At 41.5% G+C, this 22,500-nt stretch overlaps 1 protein-coding gene across 2 annotated transcripts in view; it reads right to left on the bottom strand.

The window, feature by feature from the left end:
• Positions 1–22,500, bottom strand: part of LOC143017763 (normal mucosa of esophagus-specific gene 1 protein-like) — a 554,471-nt gene that overhangs the window by 445,725 nt on the left and 86,246 nt on the right. For both annotated transcript variants that reach the window (XM_076172632.1, XM_076172631.1), the window contains exon 2: positions 2,310–2,393. In XM_076172632.1, coding sequence (XP_076028747.1) covers positions 2,310–2,375 — 66 coding nt within the window. In that variant the 5' untranslated portion in view covers positions 2,376–2,393. The remainder of the gene's footprint in view (positions 1–2,309; positions 2,394–22,500) is intronic.

Below are 22,500 nucleotides of genomic sequence, written 5' to 3'. Positions count from 1 at the left end.
AAAGGGAATGACTTCAGCATAATTTCGAAAAACTAAAAGAAGTCGAAAATGTTTGTTTTACTTTTACCCTCTATCAGCTGTAGGTGACACAGAAATCAAAAACAGGTAAAATATTTCCTGTGGAGTTTTGTCTCATTTCATGGGCGATGGTGTGTCGTTGCGGCACGATGGGCTCCGATTTCGACTCTTTACTCAATGACAGAGGACCGAAGCTCAGTAAAAAACAACTACTCGTATCTGTGACTTTCCCCGGCTATCTGAACACACATTAGTAAAGAGAAGACACTTGACGTCAGATTCCTTTTGGCTTTAGCTCATTAGCAACATAAAATCCTGTATGACAGCAAAAACATGTACATAAATAGGTCTGCTATTACTAAATTTACTACTACATCTACTACTACTACTACTACTACTACTACTACTACTGCACCTACTTGTACTACTACTATTACTAATAATGCTACTTATCATTGTTACTGTTATTGTTATTATGATGATCATCATTATTATCGTTATCATTTTTGTTGTTGTTTTTGTTGTTGCTATCATTATTATCAATCATCATCATTATCATTATCTATTATTATCATCATTATCAATATCAACATTAATGTTATCATTATCATCACTACTATCATAATTATCATTATCATGATTATCATTAACAGTATCATTATCAGTATTACTATTATATTATTATTATTATTATTATTATCAATCATTATTATTATTATTATCATTATCACTATTATTATCATTATTACCATCATCATTATTGTTATCTTTATAAATGTTACTACACAAACGCACACAAGTATGCGAATAAACAAACACACATGCATATATACATATGAACACAAGTACAAGCCAATACACACACACACACACACATATATATATATATATATATATATATATATATATATATATATATATATATATATATATATATATATATATATATACTCGTACATACATATATATATATATATACTCGTACATACATATATACATACACATATACCCACACGACTCGATGGCGCAGTGGTAGCGTTCACGGCCGCCACTACGGCGGTCCGAGTTCGAATCCCGCCCAGGGCTGAAATAATTTCAGTATCGCTGCGCTGCGAGTCGTTACTCCAACTCTCGTGGGCGGGGAGTTGGGTGTGTGTGTGTGTACGTGTAAGGTCACAGCATTACCCATAGATCGGTCATATACGAGTTCTGAGCTCTCTTCCGGGAGGGAAATAGCTGTCGATCACGAGTCCAACACGTGATCCAAAGACCATGGTGAATCACACACACACACGCACGCACACACGCACACCCACGTACGCACCCGCACACCCACACCCACATACACACACATACACACACACACACACACACACACACACACACACACACACACACACACACACACACACACACACACACACACACACACACGCACACACACACACACACCAAATGAAGATCTAAAACAAAGTAGTATTGACGGTTGACCTCAGCTTAAATGGTGCCTCCCAATAAAAGGTAATAGAACAACTCACGTGGGCATACTGACGGGGCGTAATGGACTGTACGAGGTGCCTGTGAACGTCCCCTTTAAAGGGGTGGTCGGGTAAGCGAATCAAAGCACCCACCCACGCCAAAAGCCCCACTCACCCACAGTGATGACACTTCCGTGCCCCCCCCCCCATGTGAATAAGCTCAGCAGCATCTTGATTGCAATTTTGGATAGACTGTAAATGGTGGTAAGTAGTTGACCAAGGCGAATAGAGCAAGTGAAAAACGTAAGAAAGAAAATTGCGTGGCAGTGTCTAACGCTGAGTGGGCCCCAGGCGACCGGCCGGTCGTTCCGAGCGTAATGGCCGTTAAGATTGTGCAAATCCAGACCTGTTAGGATGAAGCTCTACTTGGGGACATTTTGTGGTATTTATTCTTACGCCAGCCAACCATCCCATTAAGAGTAAATAAATGTTTTGTTTTATTACGTAACGAGTAAAGGCGGAAAAAAGAATAAAACAAAGAATTGCAAATGCTAGACCTTTGTCTTCAGCAGCTGAAGTATTTTGCTTAATAACCCAATCAGACTTTATCTATGTTACAGTGATAATTCCACCTTTAGTGATAAAGGCGGAAAACTTCTTTTTTATGCTCTTGTAAAGTACTAATTACCTCAGACTTCGATACGAAATGGAGGAGACTTGGTAATGTCTCCTGAAAATGGATCACACCAGTAGGTGGAGTATGGACTCGGCGTCATTTTGATTTGAGGAACTCAGAGACAGAGGAACACTCACCTCGGGGAAGGCTTTGAAGGCCTTGAGGCCGAAGGCTCTGGATGGGGCGCCTTTGTGGTAACTCATGGTTCCTTCTTGTGGCAACTGTGGGACGAAATAGGCAGAAGTTAGACGGGTTTGCGCAGTGGTTCACTCAAGTTCCATGAACAATAAAATAACAAAACATCACATTATATATCTTATGTAACTTTACTAACATGTTGAGCTAAGTTATTCAGTGGTTCCACGAACAAGAAAATAACAAAACATATTACATTATATCCCCTACATATCTTTACTAACATGCTGAGCTAGGTTATCTAGTGATTAACACAAGCTCCATGAACAACAAAATAAAATAATATTACATTATATCCCCTACATATCTATGCTAAAATCTTAAGCTAGGTTATCTAGTGATTAACACAAGCCCCATGAACAACAAAATAACAAAACATTACATTATATCGCCTACATATCTTTACTAACATGGTAAGCTAGATTATGCAGTGATTAACACAAGATAACAAAATATTACAGTATATCCCCTACATATCTTTATCAAGATGTTGAGCTAGATTACCCAGTGATAAACACAAGCTCCATGAGCAAAAAAAAAAAAAAAAAAAAAAAACATTATATCCTCTACATATCTTTACTAATTTGTTAAGGTCATGAGACGAGTTGGACGAAAATATGGTCAATTCTGTAAATATTACGAAAAAAGAAGAAAAATGAAGGATACTGAGAAAATTGAGGAATTATTAAAACATCGGAGCCAAACGGTTGGCATCCAGGAATTTTGATGGTACTGTAAAATTTAATTAGTATTCCAGCACTGTCACGTGATCCCGGAAGCATTTTCAATTAGACCATAGATAGCGAGTTGCTCTCAATCTAGGCTTATTAGAAAGTTCACCTTCATGGTATATGTTATATATATGTTGACACCTCTGCCGACTTTCAATGACCGATGAAAAAAGAAAAGAAAAAAATAAAGTCTAGTTTGATTTGTGACCTGATGTGACCTCAATCGATCTGGCCCGCCTGAAGTGTGGACTAGTTTCGAGGAAGTGCACTGGGTTTCAATGAGAACCAGAGTGAAGAACGACTCGTAACGGGTCATGACTCACTGCTGACTTGGCGCGACTCGGGTCGTTTGGTGTAAAAACTACCTTAGTCATGGATACATGAGCCTCCTCAGCTCAGAGAGGGAGGACACTGTGTCCTGCAGTGAACACTGGCAGTATCCCGGGGTTCCAAGGAGAGAATTCTCGACTCTTTCCCGGTGAAAGGATGAGGCCACAGGCAGATGTCGACTCTTAGAACGAATGAAGGAGGCGCTGTAGGTCGGCAGTAGAGATGGAGTGCACACAGATATCGTCAGCGTAGCAGATCACAGTTGTGCCGGGAATGTTTGGGAGAAGGGATAGCAGGCGTAGCATCAGAGCATTAAAGAGGAAGGGAATTAGAACCCCATCCTGTGGAGTAACAAGTTCGAATTCCCTGGAGGTACTGCACATTCCCTGGAATAGTACACGTGAAGTCCTGTTTGAGATAAAGCCACGGATCCATCTCGAGCTGGTCGAGAATAATCTCCCTATTGGCTACGTCGAAAGCACTCTTGAGATCAAGAAATGCTACCACACTGGTAGGGGAGAGGCGGGCATGTAGGTCCATTAGTCAGTGGTATGTGCTCCTCTGTGGTAAGAAACCATTCAGTTGCTGTGATAGTTTATCTTCTAGTCGAAACATAAAGCAAGTGAGAAATATACGTTTGAGGACTTTACAGATTGTTTGCCTGTGCTTGTTCAGACCAAGTCCTTAGCAAGGAGCAGTGGCTGCCATGGTGTGGTGCCAACATGTTCGTGCATTGGTAATGAAGGCCAATGTTGTTCGGTGATGTCCTCGTCGTCACTGAGAGCGAGGTCGGCATCAATATCAGTGAGAGTGGCATGACCAGAATAAGCCATATTGCCTCAACAATATGGCAGAATGTATGCAATTGGTGTTATTGGGAATGCAGTAACGTGGATATGACATTAAGACACGTGATCCTCCTGCTGCGCATGCGCACACGAGTGGAGCACTGGACAGGTTTTTTTTTTGGCCAAGTATAGGATTTTCTTATGGAAAATATTGACTACATTCTATATCCCTCAAAACTACTTATACCGCAAGACACACAACTGGTGCTTACTGTTGTGTTCAGCTAAGGCTGGAAGACAGTAGCTCGTTGGATCTTCTATGATTTTTTCGAAATAGTAGGAAGTCAACTGCAGGTGTGTTTACATTGAGTCAGCAATGGCTGATCCGAGATAGATAGATAGATAGATAGAGAGAGAGAGGGAGAGAGAGAGGTTGTTTTACCTAATTATGTAATTGCCCGCAGTTCACGTAGAACACTAACAATATGACCGTAATGATCAATTCGTATGGGCATCTGCGCACCCTTGACGGTATTTCGTAGCACAATGCGCAGTAGTATTGCGCCTCCGCAACTACCAATCACTGGCCAAAGGGCCCATTCTCCAATGAACGATGATTGTTAACACCTCTTTGGAGGAGCTTAAATTTCAAACCACGCCCGTGAGCAGTGTCCTCATAACCACACCCCTCAGGACACTGGCACACCCCTTGTGACAGCGGTCTTTGGCCTTGGGAACCGTCCTCATGCCTGAAAAACACGTCGAAATAGCCTTGAAAGAGGTCGTTGTGCTTCGACCACGCCCCGTGCTGAGACCTCAACTGATGGTAGGTTCTTGTCGACACTTATGGTCAGTTTGTTCTTTTTCGAATACTCCTCCCTCCGAGTGTTTGACTCAACTTTGCTCTCTCTCTTTTTATTATTATATGATCCTCGGGGTTCCGGGAAGATTCCTTTTCAAACGGAACCCTTTCATGGTTTTTCGAAGATTCCTTTAATTCGTTCAACCGTTACCCAGTTTTGTTTAATATTTTTAATGTTTTTTCTTACCCAATCCTCAAGATCATAAGGAATTCCTTTACAGCCATGCATTCTCTCTGCTCTTGTTCTATGCCTCTGATTACAAGGAGACCTCCTCCCAAAAATCGAATATTTTTTTATTTATTTATTTATTGTTCAAAAGAGTTTTCTTATTGTCTACAAAAAAAAAAAAAAAAAAAAGGATTATCATAGATACACTATAACGTGGGTGGACACGAGGGGACTGTATTTTCAGATTCAATTTCGTAAGTTATTTTTCTTTGCTGCAATTTTATATTGTTACTGGATTTACATAATACCATTATATACAACATGTAATGGTACTGATCACGAGTTAATCTGGGATAACCGTAGTTCACTCATCCGCTATCCATGGTTAAAGTTGAGTGCTGGGGTTTCCCCCAGCTGAATAAAACCGCTTGACGTCAGGCAGAATAACACACACACACACACGACTCGGTGGCGCGGTTGGTAGAGTGCTGGACTGGAAAGTACGGTGGTGCTCGCAGTACATGGTTCGAATCCTGCCCAGGGCCGAAATTATTTCGGTATCGCTATGCTTCGGGTCGTTACTCTGACTCTCGTGGGCGGGGAGTTGGGTGTGTGTGTGTGTGAAAGGTCATAGCATTACCCATAGATCGGTCATACGAGCTCTGAGCTCTCTTCCGGGAGGGAAATAGCTGTCGATCACGAGTCCAACACGTGATCCAAAGACCAAGTGAATACACACACACACACACACACACACACACACACACATACACACTTGTATATATATTCGTAAAAATGGGCAGGAAATTCTCTCTCAAGCATATTTCATTAAATTAAATGGCAAGTTTGCTGTGACAAAGTTTCTTGTCAATCTTCTCTCTTTCGTGAAGCGACTTTGCTCTCCATAGGCAGGAGTCCAAGTGTTTCGCCCTATGCCATTAGATAGAATTATGGGCATAATCCAAAACCAAAACGTTTGGTGCTTCTTCAGTGGCAAATGAAAGAATGGAGATTCTGTGATTCTGTGAAGATCAGCAACTTTTACACCCAAGGAAGTGGGTTAGATGGCAAGAAGGTGGTTGGCGACTGGCTGGATTACTGCTGCTATGTGTTAGGCGCGGTCTGTCCTCCCATTGGCTGAGAAGTACGTGACGTCATCAGTCTGCGCTCCGGCGCCGTAGTGGGAGGATGTCCTCACGCTGGTAGAGCCTGTATGTTATGAGTTTGGATATTGAGGTTGGGAGAAAGTTTTCATGAAAAGGGCCTCTAGGATAAGTAATCTTCTAAGGTCTTGGTATATGGCAAAATTTTCTGTGTTGTCTACCAGGGTTTCCCTTCGTAAGATGGTTTGGTCATCTATGTGGAAGTTTTTGGGTGCTCCTGATGTCAGATGGTATGAGGAGAGCTGGGGTGGAAAAGGAGTTGGGAGATAGGGTTGATGAAAGAGTATTGGGATGGTTTGGACACATGGAAAGAATGAAGAAATATTAGTAAAAGAGGTGTGGAAGGCAGAGGTGGAGGGAGTGAACATGAGGGGTGACCAAGGATGAGATGGATGGATGGGGTAAAAGGGGCATTGGGAAAGAGGGGAATGTCTGTTGAGGAAGGAAGGGAGAAGACGGAAGATAGGGTTGAGTGGAGAGTGGTTAAGTCCAATTGGACCATATGGTATGCCACGGTCAGCGTTTTCGTGAAGGAGCCCATTCTGATCGGACAAGAAGTGGCCAGCAGGTCTCAAGACGATGGTTAGCACGGTCCTGGTGTCAAAAGACGGCACAACACTGTGACGCCAAATGACACAGCAGATAAACAACAGTTGTGTACCGTGGCACACAGATGCAGAAGGGGAAGTCCACGAATAGGAGGAGGAGGAAGCGGAGGAGAAGGAGGAGGAGGAGGAACACAAAGGAAGAACAAACAACAGCAGGCCTATTGGCCCTAACGAGGCTGTTTGTGTTAACTATACTAAGCTACAGTGAAGAAAACAGGGCAACTAGGCGATAGAAGATGAACTAACACTACTGCTACCACTATCCTATCCAATTACAATTAGATGCCGGGCTGTCAGATCTTTTATTGCAAAGAATAATATTTTGTTTGCCGATTAGAGTCCACATATCTATCTATGCGATTTTTTAATGTTGTCATTGTGTTACTTTGAACGGCGGTGGAAGGGAACGAATTCCACACGTTAACAACTCGGTTAAAGAGAATGAGGAGGAGAAAGAGGAGGAACAGGAGGAGGAGGAAGAAGAGGAGGAGGAGGAGAGAGGGTGTGGGGCTTCTTCGTTGGTTGACATAATGGCTACGAGGGGGTGGGGTGGGGGGTCAGCAGTAACGGGGAAGGGCCGGGGGAACCCAGCTTAGACAGACAGGCGCCAAAGTGGTGCTCTTACGAACAGGTGGTCAAGCTTGCTCGAGGCTGTTGGAGCTGTACCAGCTGCCTTGTAGCCAACTGACCTATATATCGCCAATATCAGCCAGTTGGCCTCTATGACAAAGGCCTTCAGTTTGTGTGTGTGTGTGTGTGTGTGTGTGTGTGTGTGTGTGTGTGTGTGTGTGTGTGTGTGTGTGTGTGTGTGTGTGTGTGTGTGTGTGTGTGTGATTCACCATGGTTCACAATGGTCTTGGATCACGTGTTGGACTCGTGATCAACAGCTATTTCCCTCCCGAAAGAGAGCTCAGAGCTCATATATGACCGATCTATGGGTAATGCTGTGACCTTACATGCACACACACACACACACACACAACTCCCCGCCCACGAGGGTTGGAGTAACGACTCACAGCGAAGTGGTACTGAAATTATTTCAGCCCTGGGCGGGATGCGAACCCGGACCTCCGTAGTGGCAGCAGGGACCTCTACCAACCGCGCCACGAGTCATGTGTGTGTGTATGTATGTGTCTGTGTGTGTGTGCGTGTGTGTGCGTATGTGTATTTACCTAATTGTAGTATACAGGAGCAACAATTGTTGGGTCTCGTCTCCTGTAATTATCATACCCAGCCTCAAATTCATGTACAGATCCAACTGCGTGTCAGTGTGTGTGTGTGTGTGTGTGTGTGTGTGTGTGTGTGTGTGTGTGTGTGTGTGTGTGTGTGTGTGTGTGTGTGTGTGTGTGTGTGTGTGTGTGTGCATGTGTAACTGCGTTTGTGAATATCTACCACTTCCTTTCTAGGACAGAGGCTTCAAACGAGAGAGATTAACGTGTTTTGTCAGGAATATCAAAATACATGAAAATATAGACATTTTTAAAAATGAATGAATAAATAAATAAATAAATAAATAAAGAATAATAGATAAATAAAATAGAAATGAAATAAATCAATCAATCAAACGTTAGATTTTATATGACAACCATTATGAACTGCTTTAGGGGAACAACGAAAATAAACTGAAATCTAATGTTATCAGGGACCACGAAGAAGATAAGGATGTGTTCATTGTCTATGTACAAAGGGATTATTCCATCTTATACGGGAGGTAGCCAATTCAAAAGGATCGTAGCCACTCCTACGTATTCCGTTCCCATCCTCCACCCCTCTCCTCCCTCTTATCTTAGCTCCTCGTGGATGACAGGTCATTCCTGTATCCTGCCCGCTGCTCCGGTTTGCTAGGAGGGTAGAGTGTAGCGGGATGCCTAGCGGGTCAGAGGCAAGAACAAACACATGTTATCTTATAAGCGTGGCCATATTGGACGAAGATAGCGGGTTCCCTCCAAGCTTATCCACTACTCGCGTCCGGTATGGCCACTCGTATTAGATAACACGTGTTCGTTCTTGCCTCTGACCCGCTAGGCATCCCGCTACCCTCTACCCTCCCAGCAAACCGCGCGCAGTGTGGACGCACCCGTACGGACTCGAATCGTCATCTCTAGTTTGTCACCTTCACGCGCCGGTGCCGGAGACAACTCCAGTTGCGTCTCAGCCAATGGGGACAAAAAGACGAAGAGGATTTTACACTGTTAATTGCGGAAAGTTCCTTTTAGCTGAGTAGCCGAAAAAAATAAATGAGCCGGTCCTCGCGGCAAAAGAGTGGTAATTAGCAAGTCTGTCTCTATTAATGTCATTTGGCTTTTTGTACTCTCGCTATTCTCTTGCTAGCGGCCAGTCAGACACGTCTTCAAAATCAAGATGGATAGAAATACAATATTTTATTTTATCATAGTTTGATATATCAATCCCGTACATCAGTTACTTGAAATCATGAAACAGTTATACAGCCTTGAGTATAAAGAGAAAAATCTAAATGAATGTCGCGTACGAACCTATATAATATAATAATAATGATAATAATAATAATAATAATAATAATAATAATAACAATAATAATAATTTATTTAGCATTGAATCAATATATATGAAGTGCAGGTAATGAAAATAACACAGTTCGAAATAACAATTACAAATGCCGAGAATAACACAAAAAAGCATGTAAGCTTATTTCCATTGTGGTCCTCAATCAAGGACACAACACTCTCTGTGAAACTTTTCTTTAAACACAAAAACTTGTCCATATTTCCTGTCGTCGTCTCTCTATCCTTTCCTCCATTCTTTTCTCCTTCCCTCCGTTCCTTCTTCCCTCTCTCTCTCTTTTCTGTGTCCTTGGCCCTCTCTTTTCCCCTTCTGTCTGTATTAACAGTGACACCTCCCTCTTCCTCCTCCTCCTCCTCGTCCCACCAATTTGCTCCAATCTCCCCACTCCTTCTCTTCTTTCCTCACCTCTGGTTTCTCTCTTTTTCTTCAATTTCTATTCTTTCCCCTTCTCTATTTTCCTCCCCGCCATATTCCTGTCATCCATTTCCTTTTCTGTCCTTAGTAAGGAAACATCTCCCCACGTGTCTCATTTTTCTTCTCTCCCCTTCCTCGTTCCTTTTCATTCCTGTCTCCGTTCCTCTTCGTTTTCTACCCTTTAAATACTTTTTCTTTATATTGTAACTATATTTCTGTTTTCTCCATTATTTTTCCTCCCTTTTCAATTCCTTAAAATATCTCACCTCCTCGCTTTCTTATCTTTTCTTTCCTTCCAGTTGCGTTTTCTTTTGTTTGTAGTGTCGTGTGATGTCGTCTTCGTTCTTAAGTGCTACACTGGATGCCGTTTTCTATGAAGCCGTAGCAAGCGCATTTCTTCAGGTTAAACATTCACGATCACGTTTAAGGCTTTTGGGACGAAAATTAGGACGTTTTATTTATCATTTACATTATTATAGTTTTATTTATTCATTTATTGATTAATCATTATTATGATTTTTTCGCATCCGACCTAGATATGGACCAAAAGGTCTCCTGTCGGCATGCTCCAAATTTGTAGTCTTTGTAATCCTTTGTAAATTTACGACCAAAAGATATTCATCGTCTACACCTACCCGGAAGAACAGGACACCGGTAGCTGCTGTAGTACATACAAGTGGAGGCAGCTGTACATGGTTCCTCCTGTTGCCTTTATCAGGTATTTCCTTCCCCCTCCCTCCCGTTGCCCCTCTCCCCTGTTCTGCCCCTCCTTGCCCTTTCTCCACCTCCACACCTCCCCACACTTCCTCTCTTCCCCTTTTCCTGAGCTAGCCTTTCTTCCCTGTCTTGCCCCTCCTTGCCCTTTATCCACCTCCACGCCTCCCCACACTTCCTCTCTTCCCCTTTTCCTGGGCCAGAAGGTCTGACCCAGTCTGACCCAGTGTCGCTGCCGATGCTCATTTCCATTAAGAGTCCATTGACTGGGGAACGAGCTTATTAGAGCCGCCGGTCAGCCCCTCGAGGTGTGGCTAATGGTGTCGCAGTGGCGGCGTCTATCTAATGGTGGTTCTTTGGTTATCTCCCATTAGTTTAGGGTGTTAGCGTCATGGTGTTGTCCCTAGTCCTGCCTGTTATGGGAGCCTGTGTATGTATAATTAGAATGTATATATAAACGTGTATGTATTTATGTAAGTACCTAGCGGGTTTGCGCTAGAAGGAATTGTAAACACGCGTCGGACCTAACTCACGCGGAGTAGGTATTCTTGTATTGGCAATGGTTGAACACCCAGGAGCGTTGTTTTTTTAACACAATTTCTTGTAGAAAAAGTCATTGATCGTGAATTGAACCCTTTTATTATTGTCACCCTTTCCCAGAACATGCCTGTGCATCAGTTGTATTTATTCATGTTTTTGTATTATCTTTAGTCTCAGCTGTATTCACTTGTTTTTTGTATTATCTTTAGTCTTAACTATACGAGATATTCGCTAGTGAACAGCGACATCAATCAGACAATCTCCTTGACAGAGATTGTCAGATTGATGTCGCTGTTCACTAGCGAATTTCTCATATAGTTAAGTTGGCGATAAGCGTGAAAGGGATTCGTTCCGGTCCTTACCCCTCCCACGCCTGCGGTTGGCCTTGGGGTGAAATGGTGTGTATGGGGTGCAGTGAGCGCCCTCCCCAATCTCGATAGTCAGATTGACTATGAGTTGTCAAGGTTTTATACCGTCGATGGTCGAGCGGAGTAAGGCGGGTGTCTTGGAAATTTGCTTCCAAGTACAGCGTGTTCGAATCCCGTGCGCCACTGTCAAGGAGATTGTCTGATACATATATGTATATATACATATATATATATATATATATACATATATGTATATACATATATGTATATATACATATACATATATATATATACATGTATATATACAATGCGTATATGTATACATCTATATATATAGATTTTTCGGTAACGCACTACCTGTCCGGGGGTAACGCGCCCAGGTCTGCAAATCGGGCTTCAGCCTTGTATTTAAGACATATGAAGAAAGATTGAAAAAATTGATCCTCCCAACAACAAAATAAAGAATAGGAGCAAGTGAATTTATTGTAGTATTCAGATCATTAAAGGGAATGGATAAAACTGAAAGGAAAAAAAATCTTTAACAGGAGAGATTCACGAGGAACAAATTAAGTTAAAGTTTAAATTATTTCAAGAAGCAAAGTTTCCCATATAGACACATCAACTCCTGGAATAGTTTTGGAGCTGAAATGGCTTAAGCTATAATCATAAGCAAATTCAAAACTAGTTATGATGCGCTCCCGCACGTACGTGTGTGTGTGTGTGTGTGTGTGTGTGTGTGTGTGTGTGTGTGTGTGTGTGTGTGTGTGTGTGTGTACCTATACGTGATTACATTCGTACGTGCACATGTTACTCATTTGTACTTGAATGGACATAATTCAGATTCATTCATTCCTGTCTGTTCCTCTGGACACATGGCGTATCAGGAATCAGACGAAACATTTCGAATAATTTACGAATCCTACGGCACAAAGACGGGTTAACACATTCACGTCTATTCATGTCTTATCCATTCGTTCGTATTGCCACCAGTTATCGTTCAATCGAGGGAACCCATTTGTGCAGCGAGAAGGAGCAATTTCTCTATCTTCAGGTGACCATACGTACGTTCTTCCGCGTATACAGTGCACGTCTTCCAAGATCAAAGGACTAGAACGTACAAGGTCAACTGACCTCGTACATTTTTTCCTCAAATGCAGTTGCAGTGCCTGGGTTTCCGAGCATATTTGTCCATGCCTATCTCCCTTTTTTAAACCACTATGACCACTGCCACCACCACGTCCACCACCACCACTACCGCTACCACCACCACCACCGCTATCTTTGCCTCCCCTTCCCGCCATTCCACCCTCGCGCCTCCTCTACGGAAGGCGGTCGGTTGGGGTTGCTAACAAGGTCATCTCAGGGGAGGAAAGGCCGCGTCCGGATGGCTTTGCGATGACCACGGCTTCGGCCTTGAAGATCAAAAGGAGATGGGACCACGTCTACGAGATACAACAGCACAAAAGATCCGCTGATTATTGATCTCGATTGTATCTTATTGAAGCTATTTCGTATTGTACCCTCGGATGACCCCGTCACCCTGCAGACCTGCTGCGGGACCATTCGGATTTATGACCTCGTCCCAGGTCGTCTTCCTCCTTCTCCTCCTCCTTTTCCCTCTCTTCCTCCTCCTTCTCCTCCTCATCCTTTTCCTAGTCCTGCTCGTTTTCGTCCTTCCCCTTTACGTCCTTGTCCTCATTCTTTTCCTTCGCTTTATCGTCTTCATTCTCCCTCTCTTCGCCTCTCTCCTCCTTGTCCTTTTTCTTCGCTTCCTCGTCCTCGTTCTCGTCCTCTTCTTTTTCTTCCTCGTCTTCATTATGCTCCTTTTCGTCTCTCTCCTCCTTGTCCTCTTCCTTGTCTTCCTCGTCTTCATTCTCCCTCTCTTTGCCCCTCCCCTCCTCATCCTCTTCCTTCTCTTCCTCGTCCTCGCCCTCTAACTTTTCTTCCTCGTTTTTATTCCCTCCCTCTTCACCCATCTCCTCCTTGTCCTCTTCCTTTTCCTCTTCTCCCATCTCCTCTCGTTCTCTTCCTTCTTCTCATTTTCCTCATCCTCGCCCTCCCCATTCTCGTCTTTATCCTTGTCCTCGTCTTCGTCTTTCTCCTCCTCCTCGTCTTCAGCCGCGTCCTGTTCCTATTCCTCTTCGTCCTACTCCTCGTCATCATCTTCGTATTTCTCCTTCTCTTCCTCATCCTCGTCCTCGCCCTCGTGCCTGTGCTCCTCCTCCTCCTCCTTCTTCTGGGACGCGGTAGGGGGACTGGGACAAGATGCGGCGGGGAAGCAAAACGCAGAAAGGTTTATGGTGTAATAACTTTTTATGGTTTGGGTTTCAAGTCGTCCCGTCTCCAGCTTCCTCCTCTCCTCCTCCCCCCACCTCCTCCTCCTCCCCCTCCTCCTCCTTCTTCCAAACCACCATCTACCATCCATCTATCTCGGTCTTCCATTCGCCTTCTTACCACCCACCCCTCGATTCAGAACCTTCTCTACCCTTCACTGTCCTCAGGCACTTTGCCCATAATAGGGATCTTTCTCTCTTTTTTCTCTCTTTTTTTGGATCCAGAGAGAGCCACCTCTTCTGCTCCCTTGCACCCTCCTCGTGTCTCTTTATTCTCCTCATCGCCCTTCCACCAAGTCTCCATCTGTTCTGTGATTCCTGTTTCCTTGTCTCTCGCCTTCTCCTCCGCCTTCCTTCTCGCGCGAATTTCTTCGACTTCTTTTTTCTGTAAAAACCTCTCAAGTGTCACGATATACCTGCGCTGTCCCCTCATTACCTTCTCTCTCTCTCTGATTTTTCTTTTCCTTTTCTAAATTCTCAATTTTCTCACCTTTTCCTCCTCCTCCTCTTCTTTCCCTGTACCTGATTCTTCCTTCCATTAACTCCACTCGCTGCTTTATCCCCTGTATGGGTTGAACGCATGACAAAACCCCAATCTACATGAAAGACAAAACCCCAACAGGAAAATTGGGGGGGGAGGAGATAACCTAACGTAATCTAACTTAATTTAACCTAATGTAACCTAACGTAATCTTACGTAACTTAACCTAATGTAACCTAACGTAATCTAACGTAACGTAACCTAACGTAATCTTACGTAACTTAACCTAATGTAACCTAACGTAATCTAACGTAACGTAACCTAACGTAACCTAACCTAACCTAACCTGCCGATTGGGGTTTTGTCCTTTGGGGTATTATCCGTTCATCGGTTATTGACAACATAATTCAGTCGATATCTTAAAAAAATCTAGTAATATTCAAACGGAGTAGAGCCAAGCAGCTTTGTTTTATAATACGAGACGTACGGCAATTGTAATTGTTATTTCGAACTCTGTGTTCTTTTCATTATCTGCACTTCATGTATATTGGTTCAATACCAAATAAAATTATTATTATTATTATTATTATTATTATTATTATTAATATTATTGAGACATATCTCCTTCCATAAATCCCTCCTTTACCAGCTCTCGACGACTTCATTACTTCGGCGTAATATCATTCCCAAGAACGGAAGTCCTGATTATCACTGAAAAAATGCAAATAACATTTAATTGCACATAATCCTCTTCGAGAGTGGAGAGGGTTTGAACCTGTGCCGGTTAACCCTCTGTGTACTGGAGTTTAGATTACAAAGGATTAGAAAAGAGGAGTATGCCGACAGGAGACCTTTTGGCCCATAACTAGGTCTGGTGCCAAAAAAAAAATCATAATGATGAATAAATCAATAAATGTATAAAATGATAACAATGTAAATAATAATAAACAAAATAAATACAAAGGATTACGAAAGAGGAGCAAGCCGACAAGAGACCTTTTGGCCCATAACTAGGTAGGATGCGAAAAAAAATTATAATGATAAATAAATGAATAAATAAATAAATAAAAATCATAATATAGATAATAAATAAACAAATAAAAATTAAAATAATATAAATAATGATAAATAAAATAGATAGTTAACTATTGTTCTTGATACCGTCTTGACCCGACCCCTTCGGAGAGGTCAACTTAGGTCACCTTAGGTCACCCATGTGACCCCGAACGGCGACCGTCCCTTCGTTTCTCGACGACTTTTCCTTGTGTTCCATTTTCTTTCATTATTGTCCCATTTTCTGTGGCTACGATACTAAATCCCTCACAGTTTCACCTGCTCTTTCTTTGCACTTGCGATTTATATCAACATCCCTTTTAGACAGATAAACGTTAACAAATTAGCTAAATTGTGCTTGGTAAAGAAACAGAAAGATATTGCTAAAAAGAGACAGACTAAGAAAACGTGGAAAAAGAAAACGGCATTTCCAGATGGAACTGCTGACAATTTGAGGTACAATAAAAAAGAATATATACAATTATATCAGGAATAAAATCATATTGAGGAAGCATATTCCTGTTGACGGTTTCCATTTGTAGGTCATCTACCAAATCTTGTCTAAACAATTAATTTCCAAAATATCGTTTTTTTTTTATCACTCGATAAATATCTTTTCTCCTTCTACTCCTCACCTAACTTCTTTCTCTTTCTCAATTCTTTTTCCCCTCCCTACAGCCTGCCTCTCTCTCTCTCTCTCTTCCTATCCCTCTTTCACTAAATTCTATTCTACACCCTCTTTCCATTCCTTCAGATTAACACATTATTTTTTCCTTCTCTGTTACCCTTTCCACTCTCTGATGTGTTCTTTATCGATCTCCTTAGCCTGCCTCTTTCTCTCTCTCTATCTCTCCCTCTCTCCTCACCATCTCTCTCTCCCTCTCTCTCTCACTAAATTTTATTCTATTTCCTTTTTTCGTTCCTCCCAATTAAAATATTCTTTTTTCCTCTCTCTCTCTCTATCTATCTATCTCTCCCTCTCTATCTCTCCCTCTCCTTCTCTCCATCTCTCTCTCCCTCTCCCTCTCTCACCAAATTCTCTTCTATTTCCTTTTTACGTTCCTCCCAATTAAAATATTCTTTTTTCCTCTCTCTCTATCTATCTCTCCCTCTCTCTCTCCTTCTCTCCATCTCTCTCTCCCTCTCCCTCTCTCTCTCACTAAATTCTATTCTACTTCCTTTTTCCGTTCCTCCAAATTAACACATTCTTTTTTCCCTTCTCTGTGACCCTTTTCACCCTCTGATGTGTTCTTTATCGATCTCCCCAGACTTCCCAGGGGCTCGACCTCGTCCCCTCGTATTTCCTTATTTGGTAATGAGGTGAGAGAGGGGCTCTAGCATTCTGCCTTCGTGGATCTTCCTCTCTAGTTTCTCCTTTCGTCATCTATAAATTCTAATTCGTTTTGTTCGATTCCTCATTAACTAATACAGAGGGATTGCTGTGTAGCTACCAGGGATTTATCACTTATAAAGGGGGATGGTTGGGACAGCACTCACTCCTCAAAACAAAAATAATGGAAATGAATAAATAAACAAATCAATTAATAAAAATTAATGAATAAATGAAAAAACAGATGGATAGATAAACGAATAAATAATGAAAAACGATAATTAAATGAAAAGATAAGCGAAAAAAAGGATAAACGAATAAATGAAATAGATGAATAAATAAATAAAAATAAAATTATAAATAAAAATTATTGAACGAATAAATTGATGAATTTACAAATAGATGGATAAACGAATAAACATATAAATCAATAAGTGAACAAACAAATAGATAAACATATAAACAAATGAATGAGGAGATAAGTAAATGAAAAGATAAATAGATAAATAAATAATACATATAAGTAAATAAAAAATAACTGAACAAATGAACAAATAGACAAATTAACGAGTTAATAAATAAATAAATAAATAGATAGATAAAAAAATAAGAAATTAATTAGATAATAAGCCAAACCTCCCTTCTCAGTACTTCGGGGAAAAAGTGTGGGTCCCTTTCTATAAATCATGATGTCAAAGACGGCGCAGCGAGGGGCAGGTCACCGCACGGCCAGGCACCTGAAACTAACCTAAGCCGTGTGTTAGCGTGGTATGTTGTATATCATACCATTATTGTACATTGTACTGGTGTGTTGCTTATTTGGGGAATTATATGTTTCCTCCTCTTTATAAAGTTGTCATATGTTTGCTGTTTGTTGTTTTATTATTTATTGTAATTATGTGTAATCATTGTGTATATTTGTAATTATATTAGATATCGTAAAATGCGATGCACGTTTTCGCGCTAGGTGGCAACACTGGCTTGGCGTCAGTTGGGAGCCAGCTCTCTTTGTATTCACACGCATTAGTTGTCAGTGGTACCAGAGATTACAGTGTACTTCCCACTAAATTGACTTTCATTTCTTGTAGCCACCCGGTACAGGGGTTATCACACTGGGCTTATTCCACGGGTTTCTTCACCAGCGCCGACAATTGAGAGTTCGTTTAAGTAAAAGCGACTTCGGTTACAATATTTCATTTTTCAAATCTCCAAATATCAAAATATCTTTCCGTTATATATAGCAAAGCTGAATGATGAATAAGAGATTGTGCGAATGCTAGACATACTATTGAGATGTTCTTAGAGAGGTCTAGACTTATGTAAGCGAAGTCATATACTACTTATTCAAATGGAGGTTGGAGGTAGGATGTCGGAGGAAAAATAGCCCAGTGTAATAACCCTTTTACCCTGCCGATTTACCACGGTGCGATCCCTATTCTTGAATCTTGCTGTCTCCATCACCAGAGAAAAAATTATTATCTATATGTTAATGTTAAGATACAGAGGGCCTGTGACAAGTTCTCCAATCACAACCTTAAGGTTTGGGTCCTTTAATGTGCGTGGGTGTGGTACAGATGTGAGTAAAAGGGAAGAGATGGGCAGTACATTTGTGAGAAGGAAAATGGATGTGCTGGAGCTGAGTGAAACTAAGTTGAAAGGTAGGGGGTGAGTTTGAGAGTGTAGTGGGGAAAGTGTCGACAGTGAGGAGAGGACGAGTGAGAGAAGAGGTGGCTATATTAGTAAGTGAAGAGATAGGTAAGCATGTGGTGGAGTGGAAGGAGGTTTCTTCAAGGTTAATGTGGATGAAGGTGAAACTGGGAAGGGAGATGTGGGTCTTTGTAAGTGCATATGGGCCTGGTAGTGAGAAGAGTGTAGAGGAAAGGGAGGCTTTTTTGGATAGATTTAAATGAGTGCATAGAGAGTTTTGGGAGAAATGTCAATGTAGTGGTATTGGGAGATCTCAATGCTAGAGTAAGGGATGAACCAGTAGACGGAATGGTTGGGGAGTTTTTCATTTCGATCTAAGGCTTCTTCAGGGTGTAGATGGCAAAATGATATTTTGCCATCCGCACGCCCACATGAAAGACACACCATATAACAAAACACCATTGACCAAACCCACCATTCAACCAATCAGCACTTAGGATGGGTCCGAGCTCCCGACCAGCTACAGGGTTCAACGGCCTACCTGCTAGCCAATCAGCATCGAGCTTCAGCTGTGCTCGGGTGGCTTGATCCCGTGACCGGATATAAATACTTATACTTGGCTAACTTTCCTCATTATTCTCCAAACCTCCAATGAAGAAACAGCCCGCATTCTACACCAGATCGAGGTGGAAAACTCTAAATTTCGGTGCATGATAGTCAACAGTTTCCTCTGTTACTAGAAGATATTTAAACAAGTCGACATACAACAGTACTAAAAGTAAGCTATGCTACTCATCAGAGAGAAATGAATGATTTCATTTAGTCCCTCCAGTTTCTCACCCTTAATGCTCATTTCCAGCCTACTGTCACTCTCTCCCCATGTACATCTCATCACCTTACTTTTGCCCACATTTATCTTCAGCTTCCTTCTTTCACACACCTTCTCAAACTCTGTCACTAACTTCCTCAATCCCTCTTCTGATCCTGCTACAAGCGCAGTGTCGTCAGCAAACAACAGCTGGCTCACCTCCCACTTTTCTCCAATTTCTTTAATCATCTCCAACCCCTGACCCACTACCCTTGCATTCACCTCTCGCACCACCCCATCCATGTAAAGATTGAACAGCCAGGGCGACATAACACATCCCTGACGAAGTCCCACCTTTACCTCAAACCATTCACTCTCTCCATTTCTAATCGTAACGCAAGCTCTACTACTCTCATAAAAACTCTTGACTGCTCTTAACAGTTTTCCTCCTATCCCATATATCTGCAGTACCTCCCACAGTGCCTTCCTGTCTACCCTGTCGTAAGCCTTTTCCTGATCCATAAAAGCCCAAAACCATCCTTATATTTTCCTATAGCTTTCTCACATATCTGCCTTACCACAAAAATCTGATCTACACATCCCCTACCTGTCCTAAAACCACACTGTTCCTCACCAATTACTCCCTCTGTTCCTCTCCTAATCCTCTCAATCAAGACCCTCCCATAAGCCTTCCCAACTACACTCAACAAGCTGATCCCTCTGTAACTACTACACTCACACTTGTCCCCCTTTCCTTTGTAAAGCGGAACTATACAGGCACTCCTCCAGTCCTCCGGCACTCTACCCTCTCTTAAACAAACATTAAATAACCTCACCAGCCAGTCCACCATAACTGTACCTCCTTTCTTCAGACATTCTGCATGGCATCCATCCAACCCAGGTGCCTTACCTGTTCTCATCATCTTAACAGCTGCTTTCACTTCATCCTTCCCTATTTCTCCTCCATTTTCCTCATTCATCACTCTCATTTTCTTAGCGCTTCCCACTGCAACTACCTTTCCCTCCCTATCCTCCTTCACATTTAGCAACTCCCTAAAATACTCTGCCCACCTTCCTCTCACTGCCTTCTCTTCTATTATCATCTCTCCATCTGCACCTTTTACCTTTTCTTCTCTACTTGATTCGCCTCCTCTTCCTCTTTTAATTTCCTTCCAAAACATCTTTTTATTACTTTCAAAAATTTCTGTCATACTCTTACCCCATTTCACATCTGCTCTCCTCTTTGCTTCCTTTATCTTATGCTTAGCTTCCTTGTTCTTTACTTTGTACCTCTCAACAATAGCTACCTTAAAATCATCAAAAGATCCAATACAGTTGATTTTAATCAGAATTGTCAGAGAAAACCTGTCCCCAATATATGTGAATATATATATATATATATATATATATATATATATATATACACATATATATATAATCACACACCCACACATGATTAAATAGCTTGTAATTTACCGTAAGTCAAAACTTGGTGTTTCGATACTTTGATTACCAGAAGTAGATCTCTGTGACTTAAACGTCACGAACACCATTCCACGTGATTGAAATAAGCATTCGAATAACTGGGACTGAATGAAGCCTTGCAATAAACAAAATGTCGGAATGATGAAAAGTAGAGGTAATCGAAATTGGAATGAGGATTTTTCTATTGAACCACCGATTTAATGAAATTTTGAAATTACTCAACAATTTAATATGAGAATGATGAATAATTAACTTTAATTTTAATACAAGGAAATGAATTAGGCTGAAATGTATATATCATGAAAAGTCATATAATTAACTTTAATTTTAATACAAAGAAATGAATTAGACTGAAATGTATATATCATTGAATGTCATATAATGTAGTTACCCCTTAAAGTATATGGTGTTTTATAATGAACGAACATTGCACGAGACGATAATAAGAGAATGATTAATGGGCGACTTCTGTAGTTTCCATCCTTATGTGGCCAAAGATATTAATAATTCCGCCAATCAACAATATTTAATTCTTAACTGAATGATATTCTAAATAATTTACATACATTATTAAGGTCTAGATAATTTTGGGATTCATATTATGGTCTCGTAATCGAACCAGTAATATTAAAAAATTGTGGTTCCGCAAATGGATGGTTGCGTAAGATAGTTGACTGTATATATGAAGGCACATTAATAGGTTGACACACACACACACACGTAAATAAGAGCTCTGAGCTCTCATTCGGGAGGGAAATAGCTGTCGATCACGATTCCAACACGTGATCCAAGGCCGCGGTGAACATCAAACACACACACACACACACACACACACACACACACACACACTCTCGGTGGCGCAGTTGGTAGAGCGCTGGACTGTGAAGTACGATAGTGCTCGCAGTACCCAGTTCAAATCCTGCCCACGGCCGAAATTATTTCGGTATCGCTGTGCTTCGGGTCGTTACTCTGACTCTCGTGGGCGGGGAGTTGGGTGTGTGTGTGTGTGTGTGTGTGAAAGGTCATAGCATTACCCATAGATCGGTCATACGAGCTCTGAGCTCTCATTCGGGAGGGAAATAGCTGTCGATCACGATTCCAACACGTGATCCAAGGCCGCGGTGAACATCAAACACACACACACACACACACACATAATATCTCTTAGGTCTCATTAAGGAGGGTAATAGTTGTCGATCACGATTCCAACACGTGATCCAAGGCCGTGTCGAATATCAAACACACACACATAATGATCTTTTAGGGAGTTTGAAATGAAATACTGTTTGAGATTGATCTAAGATGAAAAAGTAACTCGTTATTTGTGTAACGCCAAACGAATATATTCACCACAAGAAACGCCATCAAAACGAAGGGATTAGGAGATAGTTAAAGTTATCGTTAACTACAGAAAGCGGGACATTATAGGTCTGATATATTTGGACTTTGAAAAGCCGTTTGATACTGTCCCACACAAACTTTTTTCGCATGGAATAAGAGATTTGCTAAGTTGGATTACCAACTGTAAACACTATTTTATTCTGAATGACGTAATATTTAGTTGGAAAGATGTTAATATCTAAATTTTCTAGGATCCTGGTGTTAGGCCATTTCTTTTTATATAAGAACATAAGAATAAAGGAGACTGCAAGAGAACATGAGGCCTATACTAGGCAGTTCCATGTCCATTACCACCTGTTATTCCCATCCATAAAGTTGTCTAACCGTTTTTTTAAACAACTGATAGTGTCAGCGCTTACTACAC

The sequence above is a fragment of the Oratosquilla oratoria genome, chromosome 33 (assembly GCF_046742065.1).
Source record: "Oratosquilla oratoria isolate Oo_2021 chromosome 33, ASM4674206v1, whole genome shotgun sequence".
NCBI classification, from domain to species: domain Eukaryota; kingdom Metazoa; phylum Arthropoda; class Malacostraca; order Stomatopoda; family Squillidae; genus Oratosquilla; species Oratosquilla oratoria.
Note: the sequence above shows the minus strand (reverse complement) of the source record. Positions and strands in the feature narration are given on the sequence as shown.